Consider the following 21,839-nt stretch of genomic DNA (forward strand, 5'->3'; position numbering starts at 1 on the left):
TGAGCCCGTGCCAATGGAGGGTACCAGGGAGCCAATAAAGGGTGACCAGCAGAGGAGTTACATGTGTCCTGTTTGGCTGATCAAAGACCAAACATGCCATCATCTGCAATAGTCTCACTACACATGCAGGCAGGTCCATTAAAAATTGCATTTTCAAAAACTTAGATAGGTATGGGGTCTGATCTTCAGAATATTATAGAGTGTGAACCGACAAGACCTCAAAACAGAAGCCACATGCTCAGAGAAATTAAGTTGGTCTTCAGGTTTAAAACTCCCAAGTTTTAATGAAGTTTTAGTTGGGATCAATGAAGATGAGGCATAATAGAATGAATGAAATTAGTGGACCCACATAGTTATTTGTTGCCTCACTGATGCATACAGTAGAATTAATGTTTTTGATTTAGTCCTTCATTCATTTCTGATACGCTGTATAGATCTGTTAAGTAGCATATCTGTTGTGTCATCAGTAATTGACATACTTTAAAAATGATGTGTGAGTGAGCAATCACATCTAATTTCTTATGTATGCCTGTCCTTGATTCCTCCATTCTCGTCTCAATTTGATCTTGTAAGAGCGTGTTGCTGAGAACAAAGTTAATTTTCTCCTAAATTTAATGTCAGAATGTCAGGGAAATATGTGGCTTGTGAACTACCAGTCCAATATTTACTTTGGTGACTGTGGGGTGGAAGAATTTCTCATAATCTGTGGTTCAAGGTCACTTCTCCTAGTGAATAGACACAGGACCTGCCGCAAATCTCCTAAACGGAGAGGCAAAAGCAGTGGCGAAAACCATGTGAAACTGATACAGGAAATCACTGTAAAATGAACCGTCTCTGGTGTCACACAGGGCGATCGTCTAATCAAGCCTATATCCATGATATATTTCCTGTGGAAAAATGCAGTTTTTATTCAGGAGAATTTGTAGAGAGACCAAGCAGAGGAAAATTTGAGCAAGCGCTCAAAACTAAAGTGTGAGGAAGCAAATGAAAAAATCTACACATCCCTCATGTCTGTGCTAATTAAGAACTTGTATACGCTCATAATAACAGCTTTATTTGCCACAACATTATTTTTCACCCCCGTTTCTTTTTTTACACGCTTGATTCTTGTCCCTGCGTGATATTTGCAGATAACATTTGTTGCACCTGTGTTTATCTGTAACCTTCATGAATTCACCCTTCACAGTCTCTTACCACAAACTGATAGTTGTCAGCCTTAAATATAAAGCATTTGAAACTTACACGATGATGTGAAGGCCTATTAAAACTCATGGCCTGACATTGTGAATTTTGTAGATCACAATCTGAGAACAATATTTATTTCAGTAGACCATTTGTTGTCAAATCAGGAGTACACTGTCTTTCTTTTTGTGCTCCCTCTAAACCCTGTAACCTCAGCACTTGCTTGTCTTTCCAGTTGCAGTGTATTTCATTTTTATAATTATGCTACAAATGGTAATTAATTCATGAATTCATTCATTCATTTACTGGACAGAGAGAACACAGTTGCCCAGAGAAGAGAGATGGAGACAAACTTGAAATGAAGAAGACAAGACACACAGAGAGGAGTTATATACACGTTTATTTTTCATCCTGCATATGCTAGTAGACTTATGGAACAATGCTGTTTATCTTACAGAAATGTTGACATACATGTACCATGACAAAGTGTTCAGTGGTCACACAGTTTAATACATGCATACAAATGCTGATATGCGCAAAGTTGTCTAATGATACCTAGTTACATGATAAAACCTTTTTAAAACCAAAAAAGAAATCAAAAAACAAACCCCCAAAACAGGCAGAACACAGGAGGACTCGGGAGGATGCAATGATGCAGTTATACCATGAGAGGGCTGGCTATTATGACAGGTGGGTGACAAACATGGTGAAACGATAGCCTTTCTTTCAAAGAAAATAAAATCGCACACACTCGTCCTAACAACGTAAAGTGATAGTGTGATGAGAGAGAAAGAGATAGAGACAGAGAGAGAGAGAGAGACAGAGACATGCTTTGCAGTCCTTTGCGCTGTTAGCTCACAGAGTTAATTTCAGCGTCCACTCAATTACCATCCTGAAAGACAGACGTCCAGAACCAAATCCCCGATTGGTGTACTATTTCCCATTGTTTTAATGAGAGATGTTTCTATATTCACATGGAGATTTTAAATACAAATGGAAAAAATTGACAGAAACTACATTTTAAACTGAAATAAATAGAGTTTTCAAAAGAAAGATATCATACCTTACTTTGGAAAAGACAAGTGATAAACAGATAAGCATAGAAACAAACACATATGTGGTTTTGAGTCAACTGTTCCTACATTTGTCCTCACATTTGGACGAATAACAAAACATCAAAGCGTACAACCCAGGTTGTTTGTCTGTGTGTTCAGTTCAGTTAGTACAAACACTGTTGACATGTATATTGGTGGAGAAAAGAAATCGAGTCCTATTTGGGATTTTGTAAATGCTGTATGTGCAAAAGATGGGGTTCCCTTAGGACCTCGACTAGCCCATTATCATTCATTCTCATAGGTTTCAATAATCAATAATACTGGAGTTTTAACAACCGTGGCTGCTTGATTGTATGGAATACTATGTGTAGAGGAGCAGAACAGACTCATTCTTCCCCCTTCATGGAAAGACTTTGATCAGTGCCCTTGTGATATTTTCTGTCCATCCTTTTCTTTTGGGTTGTGTTTGCTCACTGACGACATGCACAACAAATCACGGCAAACGCCACCAATGTGAAACTTGTCTGTCCGGCACGACTCTTTCAGACCCCGCTCTAAGATGAAGCCACTTTCTTCTGCTGACTTGTCTGTCCAATGCGCACAAACAAATGAGGACAGAGTGTTGTGTTTCTCTTCGTTCACAGTCCTTGATTCTGACAGGGATATGGATGGAGTAAGAAGGAGCTACGTTTGTGATTCTGCTCCATTGATATCCAAGACATCAATGAGTATTTAACAACATAAGGAAACAACAAAGAAAGAGTCAGTGCTACCTGAAAATAATGAAAGAAAAAACTAAAACAATAAGAATTCTACCCTAGCAGAACATTAATATTATAGAAAACCTGAGAACTCAATTATATTACTTGTATCTATTACATAAAGACCTGATTTGTATCCTATAAAAATTAGAATTTTCTGTACAGTGCTATATGAACAAAGCCAAGTGACTTGTAGCCTTTTCATTTTATGAAAAAACACGCGTCATTTCAACCACCACATGGCAGGAGATTGTGGTCGTGCTTGATTTTGGTTTAGAAAAAATAGAATCACTGTCAACATTGATTCACAAAACAAAAATACTTACTTTGTGTGAGGCCATTTAAATCATTAAAATGTAATAGTCATTTGTAGATTCTTTTCAGATATTAATCTAAGAAAGCCTTTTTTGTAGGGAACTACAAGAGGCCCTTCTGGTTGGATTAATCCTAACTTTGAAAGTGAGGATGACTGATATCATGTACAGCATATCCATGATTGTGTCAGCCACACATATACCTTCTGGAGAAAAATGTTTTCATATTAAGTTCATATGTTGAGTGGTAACGTCATTATTTCAAATAGTAAAGATACATCTTCTGAAAAATACAAGTGTTGTTTATGCCTGTACACTTACAAAGTCACTGGACTGCAAATAAAGTGCCCCAATTCTTGGCATGCATAGATTGCAGTATGCTGTATTGCACTTTTCGACTCTACTTGACAGGGAAAACCAACGAATATGTTTAGTTCAACTCACACATACTTCCCCCTCACGTCGCTCAGTTCATTTTCATGCGGTATACGGAAAACAGTTTTAGCACTCGTAGTCATGCCAAAGCAAAATAAATATACAAATGTACTCTCCAGCAGTGTAGGAATAAAAGGCAACATTAAATATATACTCTCACTCATTGAAGAAAAAGGTAAAACTTTGGGTTTTAAAGTTTGATTGTAAGTGAGTTGAGCGTATGTAACAACAGTATTCACAATCTAACAAACTACTGTGATTGAAAATCATCTTGAACACTCAAAGGTATTGAATAACTTAACTGAATGAATGCCTAACAGGATTGGTCTGTGTATGGTAATGGCGGACATGACGACAATACAATGACACCGACCATGAGAAAATAAAAACATAACACTTGCATGCAGTACTACACTTCTGTTTCTGGTTGGAGAACATGAATACAGTAGGGCACACTAGTAAATAAAAGCAATACGTCGTTCGTCTTAATGACAGTATGAATAATAACGCCTTGTTCTGTGGTAATTGTGTAGTTACAGTAAATTAGATCTGCGGCATCATATGCAAGATTTAACGACCAGGACTATTGGATTCATTAGTGGCATTCTCTTGGGAGTTAGATTCTATCAACTTCACACAAAAGCTTCAACATCTATTACTATGATTTATGTGCCTCTGACTGATAGATTTATAGTCAGGTGCATGTGGGTTATTTTTAATGAGAATGAGAAAAGTTTTTATCAGACGGAAGTTAGGCCGGTTCTGCAAACTTTCTAAAGCTGGCATTGTTTATTCATCTAGGACTTACTAACTACAGCCAACTTCATATGTGCTAAATATATAGAAGCTTCTACGTATCTTAGTGATGATGTATTTGTCAACTACAAGTGTTCATGTTATGCAATACACTATATCAGTAGAGGAGGATTAATTCTCAATCTTGCAAATTCTGGTCTTTAGTTCTGAAGTTATTGATAATGACTCTTAATTTGGATATAAAACCAATTATAATGCCAACCGAAAACACATAACGTTACAATCCATGGATGACTCAACAGAAAACATTGTATCTGCATCATGGTTCACATTTTGCATTTCCACAAAAAGTTATGATATGTTTTCATAGGTCGCTACTATGCAACTTTTCCCCCCACCCCCCTATCAACTCGGACTGTAAGCTTCTCAGTGATCGACACATGTTCCTTTGAAAAAATGTTGTGTCCTATCTTTCACGGCGTTTCCACAACCGTTGTCACCCTATTATATATACAGTGGAGCGCTTTCAGCAGACTAAGCACCGTAAAATTACATTTCTTTTTTTTAGATGCATGCTTCTTTTTTTTTATTCATCCCTCTGCGCATTTCTCACAGTCTCTAGAAAAAGAACAAAAAAATAAATCATAAAGTTCAAATGTACATTTTTAGATCAAAAACGTCCTCATAAATGGATAGATATGCTCTTCCTGAGCGCTCAGGCCTACCACTCACACCTCAAGTCTTGCCTGCAGACTGCAGTCTCACATTATATTTATATCAAACATCGACACAGTTAAAAGGGACTTGCCATGCCATGCAAAAATATCACTTTCAGTACATCTGTGTGTCCCTTTGTGTGTTTCTCTTGTGGGGCTGCATATCCATATCCCACACTGTCATAGTCACATGCTTGTTTTACAAGCAGAGGACGTTTCGCCATCTCCCGGCATGAGATGGATCTCTGGCGTAAACATGTGGTTCTCCACTTTGAGTCCACTTTGGTTGCTGTCGGCTTTGTTGTCTCCGCCTGCGTTGCCCATCACACCTTGGGTGCAGTTTTGCCTGGCAGCTTTGTGTGAGGAGGCCCCCATGGAGGCCGCCTTGGCCTCCTCCACGGCCTCCTCTTCTTCCTCGCCCCCCACCTCCAGCTTCCCCTTCTCCTCAGAGTTCTCTGGAGTCAAGTCCCCAAGCCCCTCTTCTTCATCTTCAATGATCTCCCCCGCAAGGGGGGCCATTTTCGTCGCCAGGGGGTCTCCTTCCTCTGCAATGCCCAACGGCAGCACTTCCTCCTCCTCCTCCTCATGCAACTCCAGGAGGGGCTGGGATTCGGGGCAAAGTGAGGAGTGCTCCCCATCGGGGGAGTCAACCTCCAGCAGGCGGCTGCTGATATCCTGTGGGGAGCAGGTGCTGGGAGGCGTCAGGGGCACCTCCTCTGGAGTCTCGATGAAGTTGACTTTGAGACCCTTCGTCTTGACCACTTTGGTGCCCCTTATGGAGCTCCGGATGTTGTCGGCAACCTGGTCCACCTCCTCCTCCTCCTCCTCGCTCTCTTCCCTAAGAAGCAGGGTGTCACTGCTCAGGTTGGTGGGGTAAAGCTCGTAAAGGCCGTCCTCGAGGATGGTCCCTTGACTGCTCGTGTGCTCGGACCCTGTCTCTGGCGGGGTCAGCTGACTCAGATCCAGTAGTGGAGGCTTCTGAGGCTTTGTCTGCCCCTGCCCGGCGGAGTTTGAGGAAGTGGAAGACATGTCACCCTCACCCAACTCGTTAGTGCAGCTCGTAAAGCTGTCAACGCTCGATATGCTCCTTACCTCAGTGACGGGCTTGTCCTTGGGCGGCTCGGGGGTCAACACCACCTTCAGTTCCAGCTCTACTTCTGGTTTCAGGGGAAGTTCAGTGTGAGTAATCACTGGCACAGTGTGGAGATTGGAGAAAGACTGTGACTTGGTCATCAGATTGTACATTTCCTCCAGTTTCTGCACGTTGAGATGCTGCGGAGTGGTATTTTGAATGCTCTCTTGTGAGCCCAAAGGAATGGGCTCTTGATATTTTTTGTCCATCGATCTCAGGCTTATCTCTGAAGAGGTGCGTTTCGGGATGCTCAATTGGCTTGGTGAGAGATGGTTATCCATACACTTTTCCTCACCCTTCTCCACCACCACGTCCATCAGCTCCATGCTCCGAGCAAAGGCATCTTTCAGATTCATGGACACAATGCTGCCATTCCTCTTCGCCCTCTCCAAGGCTTCTCGTCTCTTGATCGCCTTTTCTTGTCTCTTCTGCTCCTTGTAGAATTCAGAGAAGTTGTTTACAATGATGGGGATAGGTAAGGCAATAACCAGCACACCAGCAATGCAACAAAGTCCACCTACTATTTTGCCCAGCAACGTTTGTGGGTATATGTCTCCATAGCCGACTGTTGTCATAGTGATAGTTGCCCACCAGAAAGAAGCTGGAATGCTGGTAAATTTGGTGGCATCTTCGTCCTTCTCAGCAAAGAACACCAAACTTGAGAATATCATAATCCCCATTGCCAGGAACAATATTAGCAGGCCCAGCTCATTGTAGCTTCGCCTCAGTGTAAATCCAAGGGATTGCAATCCAGTAGAATGTCTGGCAAGTTTGAGAATCCTCAATATTCTCATGATACGGAATATCTGCACCACCCTCCTCACGTTCTGGAACTGCAGAACACTTTTGTTGGATTCCGTCAGGAAAATAGTCACATAGTATGGCAATATAGCCAGCAAGTCAATGATATTCAGTGCCCCTTTGAAGAACTTCCACTTGTTAGGTGCCGACATGAAACGCAAGAGGTACTCCATGGTGAACCAGGCGATGCAGATAGCTTCGACGTGTGCAAGCTGAGGGTTATCGTTGGCCTGCCCGAATTCGTCAATCACTTGTAGTTCAGGCAAGGTGTTAAGGGACAATGCGATGGTTGAAAGTATGATGAAGAGAATGGATATGATGGCCAAGACCTGAAACAGAAAGAGAGGAAAGAATCAGCTTTGCTGTTAACACACTGTGAGCACATAATGAAAATGATGAAGCACAATACATACTGCGTCCCTGAATATCTGCAACCAAATGTTCCTGTCAACTCGAGATATGCTGCACCACAGAAGATTAGACTTGTCTGAAGGCACATTCAGTATTAGCTGGTAGTATGAATGTCAGGGACGACAAAACAAAGTTAATAGTTTTTGATGTCTGAGGCCAAAGAATAGCATCTCTGCTCTGCTCAGCTCCTGCAGATTTCTTAATGGTAATAAATAGAACTCAATGAATGCCTCACACAGCTGAGTAACAACTGTCTGTGTCCAAATGATGTGGTGCAAATGTGAAAGTGGTGTTCGTAAACGAGACAGAGAGCGGATGTAACGCATGCAGACCTTGATGCTCTTATCGATCGGATGCTATCAGAGCTTTATCCTGCCGATGCAGGTCTAAGACAGCCCCTTTTTGCTTTTTTTCCCATGTATCTCACAGTCTTCCTCATGACCTCCTGCTACTGCTCAATCTGCTACTGCCTTCCCCCCACCCCCACTCCTACTCCCCACCCCAGCCTCCCCCGTCATCTGGGAGGAAAGGGTCGATTCTATATGCATCACTGATCACCTTCATCTGCTGTAACAAAGGAGGCTGGGCAAAGTCCTGATCAGCCATTATCTGACAATGTCAACTTGGGTTATGCTAGCTTGGTTCTCAGAGTCCCTTGAGTGGACGCGCTTGATGTAAGCTGTGGCCAGGAAATTACAGCCCCAGCCCTCCCCTTTCATTTACTCCTCACAGTCTGCTAAGGATGGTCATACGGCAATGTAAGACTCCTTGTCACCCAGATACAACATCTGGCATACTGATCAACATCTGGGATACTGATTTAATTTAAGAGGTTTTACACACACACACACACACACACACACACACACACACACACACACACACACACACACACACACACACACACACACACACACACACACACACACACACACACACACACACACACACAAACACTCAGACATATACGTATACGTCAGTGTCTGGTATTACCTTCTAGGATCTTCCGACAAAAGACTACACTTAGGATGAAATAAATGCAAAAAAAAAATACACAAATAAAGTGTTTTGCAGAAGTGCACCATAATTCAATTGTCTCCAGCTAACAACACAATGCTACTCACAGGTCTATGATATTCTGTAAGATCAAAAGCATTTTCGAGCTTTGTTCAGATACATTCAGGCAGACAATGATGAATGTGGTGACTTGGACTTATGTGACTTGCTGTTTAGACCATAGTTTTCTCACTCTATTTTATTTATTTATATATTTTGTATATTTTCTTCAGTTGTGTATCTCTTTGGCCTTGGTGGATGTGTTTGTGTAGATGTCTTAGCTCCTGTTTCTCATATTGCGATATTGATTCTTGACATATGGAATGCTTTCTGTACTTCCGTTGGTGGACCGGACGATCTCTGTTACATTTCCTCTTGCACTGAAACCCGAGCAAAGTTGACATGAGACATCATTTTATGGGTATCAGCATCACACAGGGCCTCATATATAGTGACACGAATTCCAGCAGCATCAACGCTGGCTCAAACTGTCATCAAAACATCATCAAAATATCAAACTGTTTAGTCATTCTCAGACTGGCATTCAAAAAGACAGCTCCTATGAAATACAGCAGATCTGTGGCCTTTCACGATGTAGACGCATGATTTATTGTGAATATAAACTAAGACTGCAATTGTAAAACAGACATTGTAAAACAGACAGAACTGCCATTAAGAAAGTCCCCTTTAAGAATTCAAGACTTTAGGACTACTGCGGCGTGGTGGTGTGGTGATTATAGTCACTGTGCTGCAAACTCAGGTTTGATTCCTAATCCCTGAAGGTCGTCTGTAACTTTTTTGGGATAAATGTGTCAGCTAAATACCTGACTCCCGCTTCAATGTCATCAATGTCATTTTGATGCTTTCCTATCCTAATCCACAAGTTTGTTCGTTCGCTCGCTCGTAATCGGAAAGGAGAAAAGAATAGAAATCCAATTAATCAGGCAGGGTCATGGCAGCGTGCGTGTGACTCCCCTCCAGATCATTACGCTGAATGAGGATAGACAGCGAGGAAAAAGTTACACGAGCATATTAATGGTAATGAAGCGAAGCGCTAGTGGCAGGCCCAGCACCCGGCTAAATGAGGGGCGGATTGATATTTATGAGGTGAGAGCCGGCTCAATCATCTCTTGCATGGCCTCTGTGTGATTGCCGTGTGTTAGTGTGTGTGTGTGTGTGTGTGTGTGTGTGTGTGTGTGTGTGTGTGTGAACTACTACTGCACACACTTAGCTGTGAGCATCTCGGGATGCTCTGACCTTGACAGTGAGTCAGGGTTCTCTTCCTCCTGTATTCTCTATCTCTATCTACTACCCACTTCACCCCCTAACCCCCCCTCCCCACCCCTGCCCCTCAAGCACACGTCCTGTCCTCCCTCATCCTCCCACAGATAAAGCCCCGTCAGAAGGCTATATGGATTAGGTTGGCAAGGCCGTGCAGGCACGCAACCTGACCCCGACACGGCTGCCATCTTGCACCCAGATATCCCTCTTCATAAATGTATTCCAGCAGGCACTTGTGAGCCCTGTAGCAATCATGCTAATGGCAGCAACTGCAACAGAGATCCTGCGCTACATGTGAAAACACAAACAAAAACAGACGCAGTGTGACCCAGTGATACACTCAAGATCTATTACTAGCACAGAACAGGCAGGGCTATTCAAAGTATGGTAAAGGATGTGAACACTCAAATGGAATGTGAATGCATAAACTTAGCATTGCTGGCATTAAAGGCTACTAAACTTGATCTGTAGGATTGCAGGTTATGTCACAAGATAAATGTTGCAGTGTAACCGGGCAGACTTTGCAAGAGAGATCATGGGACAGGATGCATGGTAACGGATTCTGCCTACCATAAACCTATTAGCAACTCTCTCTCTCTTTCTCTCTCTCTCTCTCTTTCTCTCTCTCTCTCTCTCTTTCTTTCTCTCTCTGCCTGGCAAGGAATGAGGTTACTCTGAGAGTGTGCAGTCATGGTTACCCGAGGACACACGAAGGCTAGCCACCTATGAATCAACCGCCGGCTGTATTCAGCCGCTACTCTGCCAGAGCATTAGTTCTCAGTCTGTGATCTAATAGCCCTAATTCAAACGAGCTTTCATTGGATTGTGGGTTATGCAATGCATCATTTACCCATGATGCTCTCTGTGTCTCTGTGCCTCTCCCAGACACTCATAGCCACTCACGTAGCTTGCCGCCCACGCAGTTACACCCACACACACACACACTGGCTACCAGACACACCTATGTTCACCCACACCCATCCACTCACCATCCACAAACACATATTCATATGCACACACTTATCTCACACGACCCCCCCCCCCCCCACACACACACACTTGTGTAGAACAGTGGCAAATATCCGCTTGTCCAAGGCAGTCCCCCTATTGCCACGCACTGTATAGAGGCCTTACATTAACCTTCTTTTATTGAGGGGGATTAGTTGACAAGGTAATTTACGGCAGTTTGTCCTCCCACCTGATTTGCATCTGTGGCTGAGAGGGACAGGAAGTGGTTTGCAAACGGTTCCTGCCACCCTAATCTGCCCGAATTGAGGCCAGACCGCCACCCCTAACCACCCACCCACCCCCTACCAGACACACTGCTTTGCCAGATTCCCCTGATCTTAATAATTCAGGACCGCAAGTGATGCTGAGCAACTACTGTGGTAGCTAAGATAGACAGTGATCAAAATAGTAGTCTCCCTATCACTGAACGATGGTAGTTGTTCAACTGCATTTTCAGAAATGCACCCCTGGGCTTTCCCATAAGCACTCGTGCCTCCAGGAGACACATTCAGCTCTTTCTCCCTCTCCCTCTCCCTCTCCCTCTCCCTCTCCCTCTCTCTCTCCCTCTCGCTCCCATCGGTCTGGGGCACCGAGCCAATCTCTCCAGGGATGGAACCCAGCCACCCAAGTGCAGGTGGAGCAGCAGCAGTTATCACAACTGACCGTTAGAGTGAGGGAGCAATTAACCAATAAAGTTTCTTCTGGAACAATTTGCACTTGCAAACTGTGAATTATTAAGAGAAGAGACTTGGGCCTCTTCAAAACATAAAACATTAACATTAGCACTCCTAGACCTCCCACCCCCCTACATCCATTTATCTTCTCTCCTGCGGGGAATATTCATTTTTTTTCTTCGCTGGGGTCAATCTGCTTACACTATCAGAAAGTGGCAGAGCAGAATGAGAAAGAGCGGATGAATAAAGCAAAGGCTCACCACGAATCTCCCTCCCCTCACACTCTTGCTGGTGTGGTCATTAGTCACACTGGCTGCACACACACTGACCCGAGAGCTGTCTGCTCGCCTGAATTAAGAGAGAGCGAGTGTGTGTATGTGTGTGTGTGTGTGTGTGTCAGTAAAAACACACTGGTTCTCCATTCCCCATGATCAGCGGAACGCAATGAAAACTGCCGTTTAAGCACATCGCAAATACACCGGACCTTGCTCTTATGACGCTTACATGGACACCTGGTATGCGTCAAAACTGTTAAAATTCCAACTCTTAAGTACTGTTCTAACCAACTATGGCTTCTCATGTATGCCTTGATCTTTGGTAGCTTAGGTCATGTGCATAGAGTGTGTGTGCGAGGCCTGCAAACCTGTGGTCTCTCTAAGAAAAGGGCCAAACACTTCGCAAAGTACTGCTCAACGTCAGCATTAATAGGTAGCCTCTTTATCTGGAAGCGCAGGTGTCACCTTTACCCGTGATGCACAATATGGACTGAAACTTTGAATGCAATTTAATACTTCCTTTTAGCCAAATTTGGATTTTGCCAAGATATGAACTTATTTATCAAATCCAAATAAAGAAGTAAACTGTGTGTGTGTGTGTGTGTGTGTGTGTGTGTGTGTGTGTGTGTGTGTGTGTGAGTGTGTGTGTGTGTGTGTGTGTGTATGTGCGAGAGAGAGAGAGAGAGGATGTATTTGTGTGTGTGTGTGTGTGTGTGTATGTGCGAGAGAGAGAGAGAGAGAGGATGTATTTGTGTGTGTGAGTGTGACTGTGTGTTTGTGTGCGTGTGTGTGTTTGTGTTTGTGAGTGTGACTGTGTGTGTGAGTGTTTGTGTGACTGTGAGTGTGTGTGTGTGTGTATGTGCGAGAGAGAGAGAGGATGTATTTGTGTGTGTGAGTGTGACTGTGTGTGTATGTGTGTGTGTGTGTGTCTGTGTGAGTGTGAGTGCAACTGTGTGTGTGCGTGTCTGTGTAAGTGTGAGGGGTTAAGACAGATAGGAAATCTGCTTCTCTCACGAGGAGTGACCTATGACCTGTCGCTTGCGGCTTTTCTCTCTGGCATGTCATGTCCTCAGGGCACCAGACTCAGCATAGCCTGAAGAGCACTGATGGGCTCAGACACCCTGATAATGACCTGTTAGCAGCCACACACGCACACACACACACTGACACTAACACGACAGTAAGACACACACACACTCGGGCTTGGGCTCTCAAAGAGCACTCTACGTTTCCACAGGCTGAACACGAAAGCCGAAACATACACACACACACACACACACACACACACACACACACACACACACACACACACACACACACACACACACACACACACACACACACAGAATGCTGACTTAGCATTTAATGCCCATTGGGATGACATCAAAAGGACACTAAACCAAAGATAAGCACATGTTTCTTACGGTTACGACTGCGGTGTGGTGAGGTGTTCTTTTTGCGTCTCTACTCAGGTGCACTGATATCTTGCAGCACATTCTAGATACATCCTGAAGGGTAACTTTCTGTGGCAGGTTTAGTGTTCAGTAGATGTGACAATTGTGTTTTTGTGTTCAATGCTTAGACACTAGGGCTGCTCTGGTTTGAAGCGATGTTATGCTAGCCAGTTTGAACCGTTTGTGGATGTTCCTGGATGTGGATGTGAGGGTTTTTGGTCATTTTGTAGTGTTGAGCAGGTGAGCACATTCCGTGCCTTTTTTTTGTAACACTCTGTCATCTGTCTTTATTTTATGTTGGGGCCGGGTCATAACACTCACATTAATGAAAATTGTGTTGGAATTACAAATTAATGGTGACACCAGACGCCTTGGGCAAAGTCTGTGTGTTTGTGTGTGTGTGTGTGTGTGTGTGTGTGTGTGTGTGTGTGTGTGTGTGTGTGTGTGTGTGTGTGTGAGAGGAACATGGCGAATGCTGATGTGTGACTTCTCTTCCGAGCTGAGTGTGTGCGTGTATGTGTGTGTGTGTGTGTGTGAGTGTGTGTGTGGTCTCACTTGTCACCCCCCTCCCCAAAACACATGCGTCCCGTGGGAACACTAACTCCCTCCTAAGAACTGCCTGTCACCTGGTCCTGGACGACCACGCCATCACCCACAGTCTCATCCCTCCCATGTCGTACGCCGCGGGCCCCGGAGAGGGAGAGAAAAATGGGCCACTCCACACGGCAGGAGCCTGTCTGTCAGCTCTGGAAGCCTATTGATTGTGTACACATCACATTATGGACACTCGGAAGAGTAAAGCCTGCCAAGCCCATATTGATCAACCACTTTGTGCATTTACGAGCCCAATGCACCTTCAGGTTATCCAGTTTGCCTGGTCGCACTCACGTCATCAATTTGCGCTAAACTAATTGAGCCATCCCTCACATATGATAATTTTTCCCCAGATTTTTTTTTTCCTGCTGCTGAATCAGTTATCGTCACTGTTGCTATGCTAATCAGAATCGATTTCCTGAGGCAATATTCTTTCCAAATGTGATGACCCAGGTGTTAGATATCATTTAACATGCTGAAAATGCTATTTTGACCCTGCCAATACTGTTTAGTCTCAGTATGTGTATATACAGTTATTTTCCACGGGCAAAAACACCGCTACAAATCAATTGACAACTTGGGAAAAGACGTGCAAATGCCAGAATAACATCATATCCAAGAAGTTCGATCCTAGACCAACTCTGCATGTTTTCTTAACCTGAGTCCTCTTTTAAAGCAGCACAACGGAACAATAGCTATTATAGTCCTCTTTTAATATGTTGTACCAGTCCACCATTCACATGCATATGTAAAGGCTTTATTTCAGGAAGCAGGGATGGAAGAGGGTGGGAAAGGGGGCTCCAGTGTGCCTGAGGTGTGCTCATATGTGAAAAGGTCAGCCCTCTCATAGAGTGTATTGATTTCAGGCCTCGGCAGGTTCGGTCTCGTCTCAGGGGCTTTGGCTCTTCTACTGCACTGTGCTGCTGCAGGTCTGTGAAACCACCGGGGTGTGTGACACATCACAAGGTTCTGAGGGGCCCGATTAAACAAAACAAAAAAGCAAAGTCCCAACACAGCATCCGAAGCGGGACTCCTCTTCCTCACTCGGCAGCTATCTGGACGTGAGGTTCAGGCGCAAGGCACCTCCTGGGCCTTTCACCCACCCTCATAAATCAACATGGCACGTCCCCAATAGGCTGTTGCCAGCGGGGTGGAGAGGACAGCCTGTTTTTGTTTGTTCTATCCCTAAGCTTCTTCTGGAAGACTCCGGAGATGTCCAACCCCACCTAGATATATTTCAAAAGTCATCCTGTTCAAAGGCCTTACACGTCCCCGGGAATGTAAAGGACCCCACTCTTGAACTGGTTTAAGAGGAGCCATATTTACTAAGCTCAGCTGAGTGTATTAAAAAATATGAAGACATATATAATACATGTATAGTAGTTTATCGAAAATCACTGTTTTAAATGTTTACATAAACTTTAAACATGAAGTGTCTCAATCTCTAGTAAATTCTTATTTTTTTTTCTGTCTGCACATCTTGCAAGTCATGGAGAAAGTGTATTAAACGACCAAAATGAAAGACACAATCTTGCTGTTAGAGCTGTACGATGATGCTTTCAAACCCTCTAAAACTCCTCTAGGTTAACTGACTGTTTAGGCAGGCCCCTAGGTTAACTGACTGTTCAACAATCAGCCACTCTGTCTAGAAATACTATACACACACATCTCATACACATACATGCACTCACACTTCACTGTAATACACTCTCCACACACCTAACACTACACAGTCAAACTCACAAACACAAACACACACACATACACACACACACACACACACACACACACACACACACATACACACACACACACACACACACACACACACACACACACAGGCTTCTTATCCAAGCTTTTAATTATTTTCCTAAACCACCGTGTCATTGTGCTTCACTGACTGCAGTTATCACAAGCAAGGAGAGGAGGGGTTTGGGGATTCTGAGCCCTGCCAGTAATTCACATATTCTCATCTGGAAGCATAAACACACACACACTGTAATATTTCCTTTTTTTCTCTTTCTCTATTTTTTTTTTTTTTTTACAGTCACTGGCTCTGTGTGCTGGCAAATCCACAGAGGACTGTAGGAGCTTGTGAGGATGAGTGTTTCAGCAGGGCAACCAGAGGTCAGTGGAGTTAGATGGGAACCCTCTGTGTGTGTGTCAAAAAATGTCACAGAGAGGAGAGAGCGAGGGAGAGAGAAGGAAAGAGAGAGAAAACTGCCAGATGAGCGCAACTTGGCATGCAAACAAACGCAAACACATCGAGAAAAAGATGAAGAAGAGGAGGAGGAGGAGGAGGACGATGAGGGAAAAAAAATGATGTGGGAGAACCCCCTGCATCCCACAATGCACCTGGCGATCAAAGCCGAGGGAAGCTGAGCCTCACCTGTTTGTGTGAGCTGTCAGATATGCACCCAGCGGGGCGGGAGTGAGCACGCCAACGAGAGCAGGCATTCAAACACATGACACCTCCCCGAGTGTGAAAGGCAGGGAATCACCCAAGGAATTTCTTTCTTTTTTATCTCTACAGTTTAGTCATGCGTGGGATGTTCTGATAAAGAGAGAAATAAAAACCTCTCTTCATCCTGAGAGACAGAAAGAGAGATTGAGAGGGAGAGAAAGAATAACAGAGAGAAAGACAACAGAGAGAGTGAGAAAGACAGAACAAATATGTTAGTGAAATGGAGAGCTGCAGAGAGATTGCCCATCATGTCTGACATGCTAGCGGACTAGGGGAAGCAGAGACGTGTGTGTGTGTGGGTGTGTGTGTGTGTGTGTGTGTGTGTGTGTGTGTGTGTGTGTGTGTGTGTGTGTGTGTGTGTGTGTGTGTGTGTGTGTGTGTGTGTGTGTGTGTGTGTGTGTGTGTGTCAGTATGTGTGCGCGTGTGCATATGTGTGTGTGTGTGTGTGTGTGTGTGTGTGTGTGTGTGTGTGTGTGTGTGTGTGTGTGTGTGTGTGTGTGTGTGTGTCAGTATGTGTGTGCGCGTGCATATGCATGGGTGCTTGGAGGATGTGCCCTGTGGGAGAGCTGAAGGCCAAAGCAGCGCACACACAGCAATAAATAGCGTGGGAATGAAGCGGCCCCATGGCTTCAGAGGGCTGTGGCAGTACTGCAGCACTGCCTCTCACGGCCAGGGAAAAACCTCTCCCTCTCCCCCTCCAACACCCCCACCAAACCCATCCTACCCAGACAGTTTTCTGTATAACCTCCACCCTTAACATGCAGAACAGAACATCACTGCCTAATTACAGTCTATATCTATTTAGAGGATCATGGCAAAGACTGCTGGGCTATGCCTCACAACAAGGGGAAAGCTCCTTCCCCTTGCCCACCATACCCACCGTATCTATCCAGCTTACTGGACAACCACCCTTGCCAGGTTGACCATGGGGCAGCCGTGGCCTACTGGTTAGGGTTTCAGGCGGGTAACTGGAGCGTGGCCGGTTCGATCCCCGACCAGTAGGACAAATGTGGGCTGGGCAAGTGGTAGAGCACTGCTCTCCCATGCCCACTTGAGCAAGGCACCTAACCCCGATCACTGCTCCCCGGGCGCTGCCAAAGGCAGCTCACTGCTCCGGGTTAGTGTGCTTCACTGTGTGTATCACTACCCTGGATGGGTAAAATGCAGAGATGGAATTCAGAGTGTGTGTGTGTGTCACTATATCTGCCATAAACATAGTCACTAGGGCTCATTTCCATTTCCATGCCTGCCTTATTACAGTCTATATTCAGAGGATCATGGCAAGGACTGCTGGGCTGCATCTCACAACAAGGGAACACCCCTCAATTCTCTTATCCACTGAACGTTACTGAAGTACCACCTCCCTTAACATTTAGAACCGTTCAAATAGGCACACAATCACACACACACACACACACACACACACACACACACACACACACACAGACACACAGACACACACAGAAACACACACATACACACACGCTCACACACACACACACACACACACACCAACTCTCCTAACCATGGTGTGTAGCTAAATCACCTCCACCTGTACCATGTGCACCAACCCTCCCTCACGCCGGTCCACATTCAGATAGGCACAGAGCTTCAGTGAAAGATTTCAGATCCATGTTATTATTATAAATCATCATTTCTTTCCTTCCCTCTCCCGTCTTCTTGTAACCATGCAACAGCACTACTTAGCGCTCACTAGTGTGTGTGTGTGTGTGTGTGTGTGTGTGTGTGTGTGTGTGTGTGTGTGTGTGTGTGTGTATGTACAGTTCATGTTCACTGTCACTAGCTGTGTGGGCTGATGGGACATGAAAGGAACCTTAATGAAAAACAAATTCACGCCCACTCACCGGTCATGTCTCCCCTCATCTGTCCCGGAATATTCAGAAGCCTATTTACTACCAACAGCCCAGCATAAAACAGAGAGAGGGGGAGAGAGAGAGAGAGGGAGAGAGAGAGAGAGAGATTGAAAGAGAGAGGGAGAGAGAAAGAGAGATAGAAAGAGAGGGAGAGGGGTAGGTAGGAAGAGAAAGAGAGAGATAGAAAGAGAGAGAGGGGGAGAGAGAGATATAAAGAGAGAGAGAGAGAGGGGGAGAGAGATAGATAGAGGGAGAGATAGAAAGAGAGGCTCCGATGGACAGATGTTTCTGCAATGGAGCTGGCTCAGATCTGGCTCAGAATCAAGAAGCACCTCTTCCTGAAGCTCCAACAGCAAGAGTTCACGCTTGTCCACAAACTGTAGCTTTTAGAACCTTCTAAAAAAAGGAGCCTGTGCAGAATACTTTTGGAAACTTTGGTATCACAGACTTTTTGTAAACAAACTTCTGAGTCAACATTCTGTCTGAGAAAGTTTCCATATGAATACTTTATATCTGTAGAAAATGCATCTTAGGTAGAATCCTTGAGTGTTTAGTTCTGGCAACACCCTGAAGAATATTTATTTTCTGAGAGATCGGATCTGACCGAACTGAACATCGGAGACAACGTCAAAAGCCCTTAATTAGCTGAATCAAGGTTAGCTCAGCTACTGAAGAGCCTGGAGAGACGCACAAGCACAGCAGGAGTCCTGCGCCTCCTGCACACAGCCTGCGTAGCGAGCAGCTGCGTTACCTGTTGATTTTCATTTCACGCCCATATGAACAGATTAGAGTATGCACACTGTCATCTAGAGTCACCTAGAATCATCTAGAGTTACAGCACGGATGCCTATTTGTCACGCGTGAGGTAAGCACTCCTCTAAAAAAGCAGACGGTAAAATGGACAAAGATTGACAGTCCGAGCCACAGCAGTTGTGCCACGCCGCAGTCATGCACACGCAATGCAGGCAGTGTGCAACGGGCCTTGGAGTGCGTTTAAGAAACACGCCCTCGGAAGATCATTGCCTAAAAGCCGTGACTGGCATACAGGGACAGTCTTCACTGTGTCATTCAGTCTGGATGCAGCCACGGCACATCTGAGACCTAAGTGACACAATGAAAGCTCTGCCGCAAAAGGGCTTCACTTCTCTTCACTAGAGCCACCACTTTCTCTCTCTCTCTCTCTCTCTCTCGCTCTCTCGCTTTCCCCACTTTCAGAGACAGAAACCTCACACACACACACACACGCTATCTTCTGCGAGTAGGACCTCTGGGGTCTATTTTAGGCGTGGTGTATTTTTGTGGGAGATATTTGTTTCTTTTCCCTTCCCTTTTCCTCTTTTATGGTAAGACGGGGTAGAAAGCGGTGTGAAATATTTATGCTGTGCAATCATTACATGACTGTAAGTGTGTTTGCCCATTCCCAGTGGCATGCAGGGGGAAAGTCACCGGTGCGCAGTGTGCTGTACACACACACACACACACACACACACACACACACACACACACACACAGACACTCGTTGTGGCTGGATAATGTTTCATGGCTGGCTGCGCTTTTCTGTTCTCCCTTAAAAGCAAAAAAGCTACACAATGTGAAACATGACATTTTCTTCACTTTGGCCGACGCAAACTGGTTTACAAGTAGTGTTAACATTCTTAAACAGCGTGAAATCTCTTCCAGGGTTATCCTCTCCACATGAGTAGAATGCACCCAGTCTTAGAACAAATACATTGGTTAGGTGTTTCTCAGTTAATGACTGATGCAAGACTATTTATAGTCCCCTGTCCCCTGTAGTACTTTGGCTGAATTTAAAACCTCACACCTGTGCAATATAGTCATGCAGACTGCGTCATAATTTCAAATGTAATGTCTGTCAACCATTCCCACCAAACCCTGAATGCATGGAAACGCAGTAACTCAGTATAGATCTCCGACACACTTTGATTAATTGTAGTTGGAGTACTCAGATTAATCACTTGTTATTACTCATGGAGGGAAGTTTAATCTGTGGGGCTGTGTCGTTTGTATCGTTTCTGACCCTGCTCAGCAGTTCTGACTAGGTGAAGAGAAGAGAAGAGAAGAGAAGAGAAGAGAAGAGAAGAGAAGAGAAGAGGAGAGGAGGGGAGAGGAGAGGAGAGGAGAGGAGAGGAGAGTGAGTCTCAGACTGATCCCTCTCTGCCTCAATGGGGCCTGAGCCTTGTAGGGAAGTCTGTGAGGAAAGTCACAGCGTTGTCCTGACTTCAGTTGTGTGATTAACCCACAGAACATTCTGGAAATGACATGAATGGGGTAATGAGATCCGTCTCCATTCATTCTCTCTCCTGCCCTCTCCTGTGTCTTATTTTCGCAATGACATCATGGTGCTCCCATCATGCACCTGGTGCTGTGATTGCTATGGCAGGCACTGCCATGGTGTTTTATTACACAGATGTTGCAGAAAGAGAGATAAAACAGAAAGAAAGATAGATAGGGAGAGAGCGAGGGGGAGAGGGAGGGAGGGAGCGAGAGAGAGAGAGAGTGCACTACATTACTCTTTTTGGCATTTTATATGACCACTGATTAAATTCTACATTCTGTCCTTCCAAAGTCTCCGTTTCACTTCCAGGGGTGAATGTGACACTTATAGAATGCAGAAGGAATTCTTGCTGTGTCACACAACACCAACCTCTGTTTCTGACATCATCTGCTTCATACATACACACATACATGCATACATGCAAACATGCATACATGCATACATACATACATACATACATACATACATACATACATACATACATACATACATACATACATACATACATCAATACATACATCAATACATACATACATACATACATACATACATACATACATACATACATATATACATCAATACATACATCAATACATACATACATACATACATACATACATACATACATACATACATACATTCACAAATGCAAACTGTCTCATAAACACACATTCACATCCACATCCACACACACACACACACACACACACAGACACACACACACACACACACACACACACACACACACACACACACACACACACACACACACACACACACACACACACACACACACACACACACACACACACACACACATACACACACTTGACACACACGTTTGACAAGTGCTTCACACATGAAATTGCACATATCATTGCCTGGTACATGATCACATATCAAGCTGCATCAGCAGAGCAGAGTGCTCCTTTGCACGAGAACAGCGTTCAGTGGAGGCGAAAGTGTGCTTTTAAATGCCAGTATTATCAAGGCTGAAAAATACAGAGTGTGCCCTTGTCTGGTGGATGGATGGACGGGTGATGGAACAGCACGAACACAGGCGACACTAATAATACTGCACAGGAGGCCTGATAAGAGTGACACACACACACACACACACACACACACACACACACACACACACACACACACACACACACACACACACACACACACACACACACACACACACACACACACACACACACACACACACGGGCGACACTAATGATACTGCACAGGAGGACTGAGAGGATCACACTGGTTGGGAGGGTGAGTGTAATTACTTTAGCGCTGCTGG

General features: G+C 44.5%; 1 protein-coding gene across 1 annotated transcript in view; it reads right to left on the reverse strand.

Moving 5' to 3' along the window:
• Positions 1–5,405: 5,405 nt before the first annotated feature.
• Positions 5,406–21,839, reverse strand: part of kcnb2b (potassium voltage-gated channel subfamily B member 2b) — a gene marked incomplete at both ends in the record, with an annotated part of 83,738 nt that continues 67,304 nt past the window's right edge. The window contains one exon of the mRNA XM_080855621.1: positions 5,406–7,481. Coding sequence (XP_080711747.1) covers positions 5,406–7,481 — 2,076 coding nt within the window. The remainder of the gene's footprint in view (positions 7,482–21,839) is intronic.

Source organism: Sprattus sprattus (assembly GCF_963457725.1).
Source record: "Sprattus sprattus genome assembly, chromosome: 17".
NCBI classification, from domain to species: domain Eukaryota; kingdom Metazoa; phylum Chordata; class Actinopteri; order Clupeiformes; family Clupeidae; genus Sprattus; species Sprattus sprattus.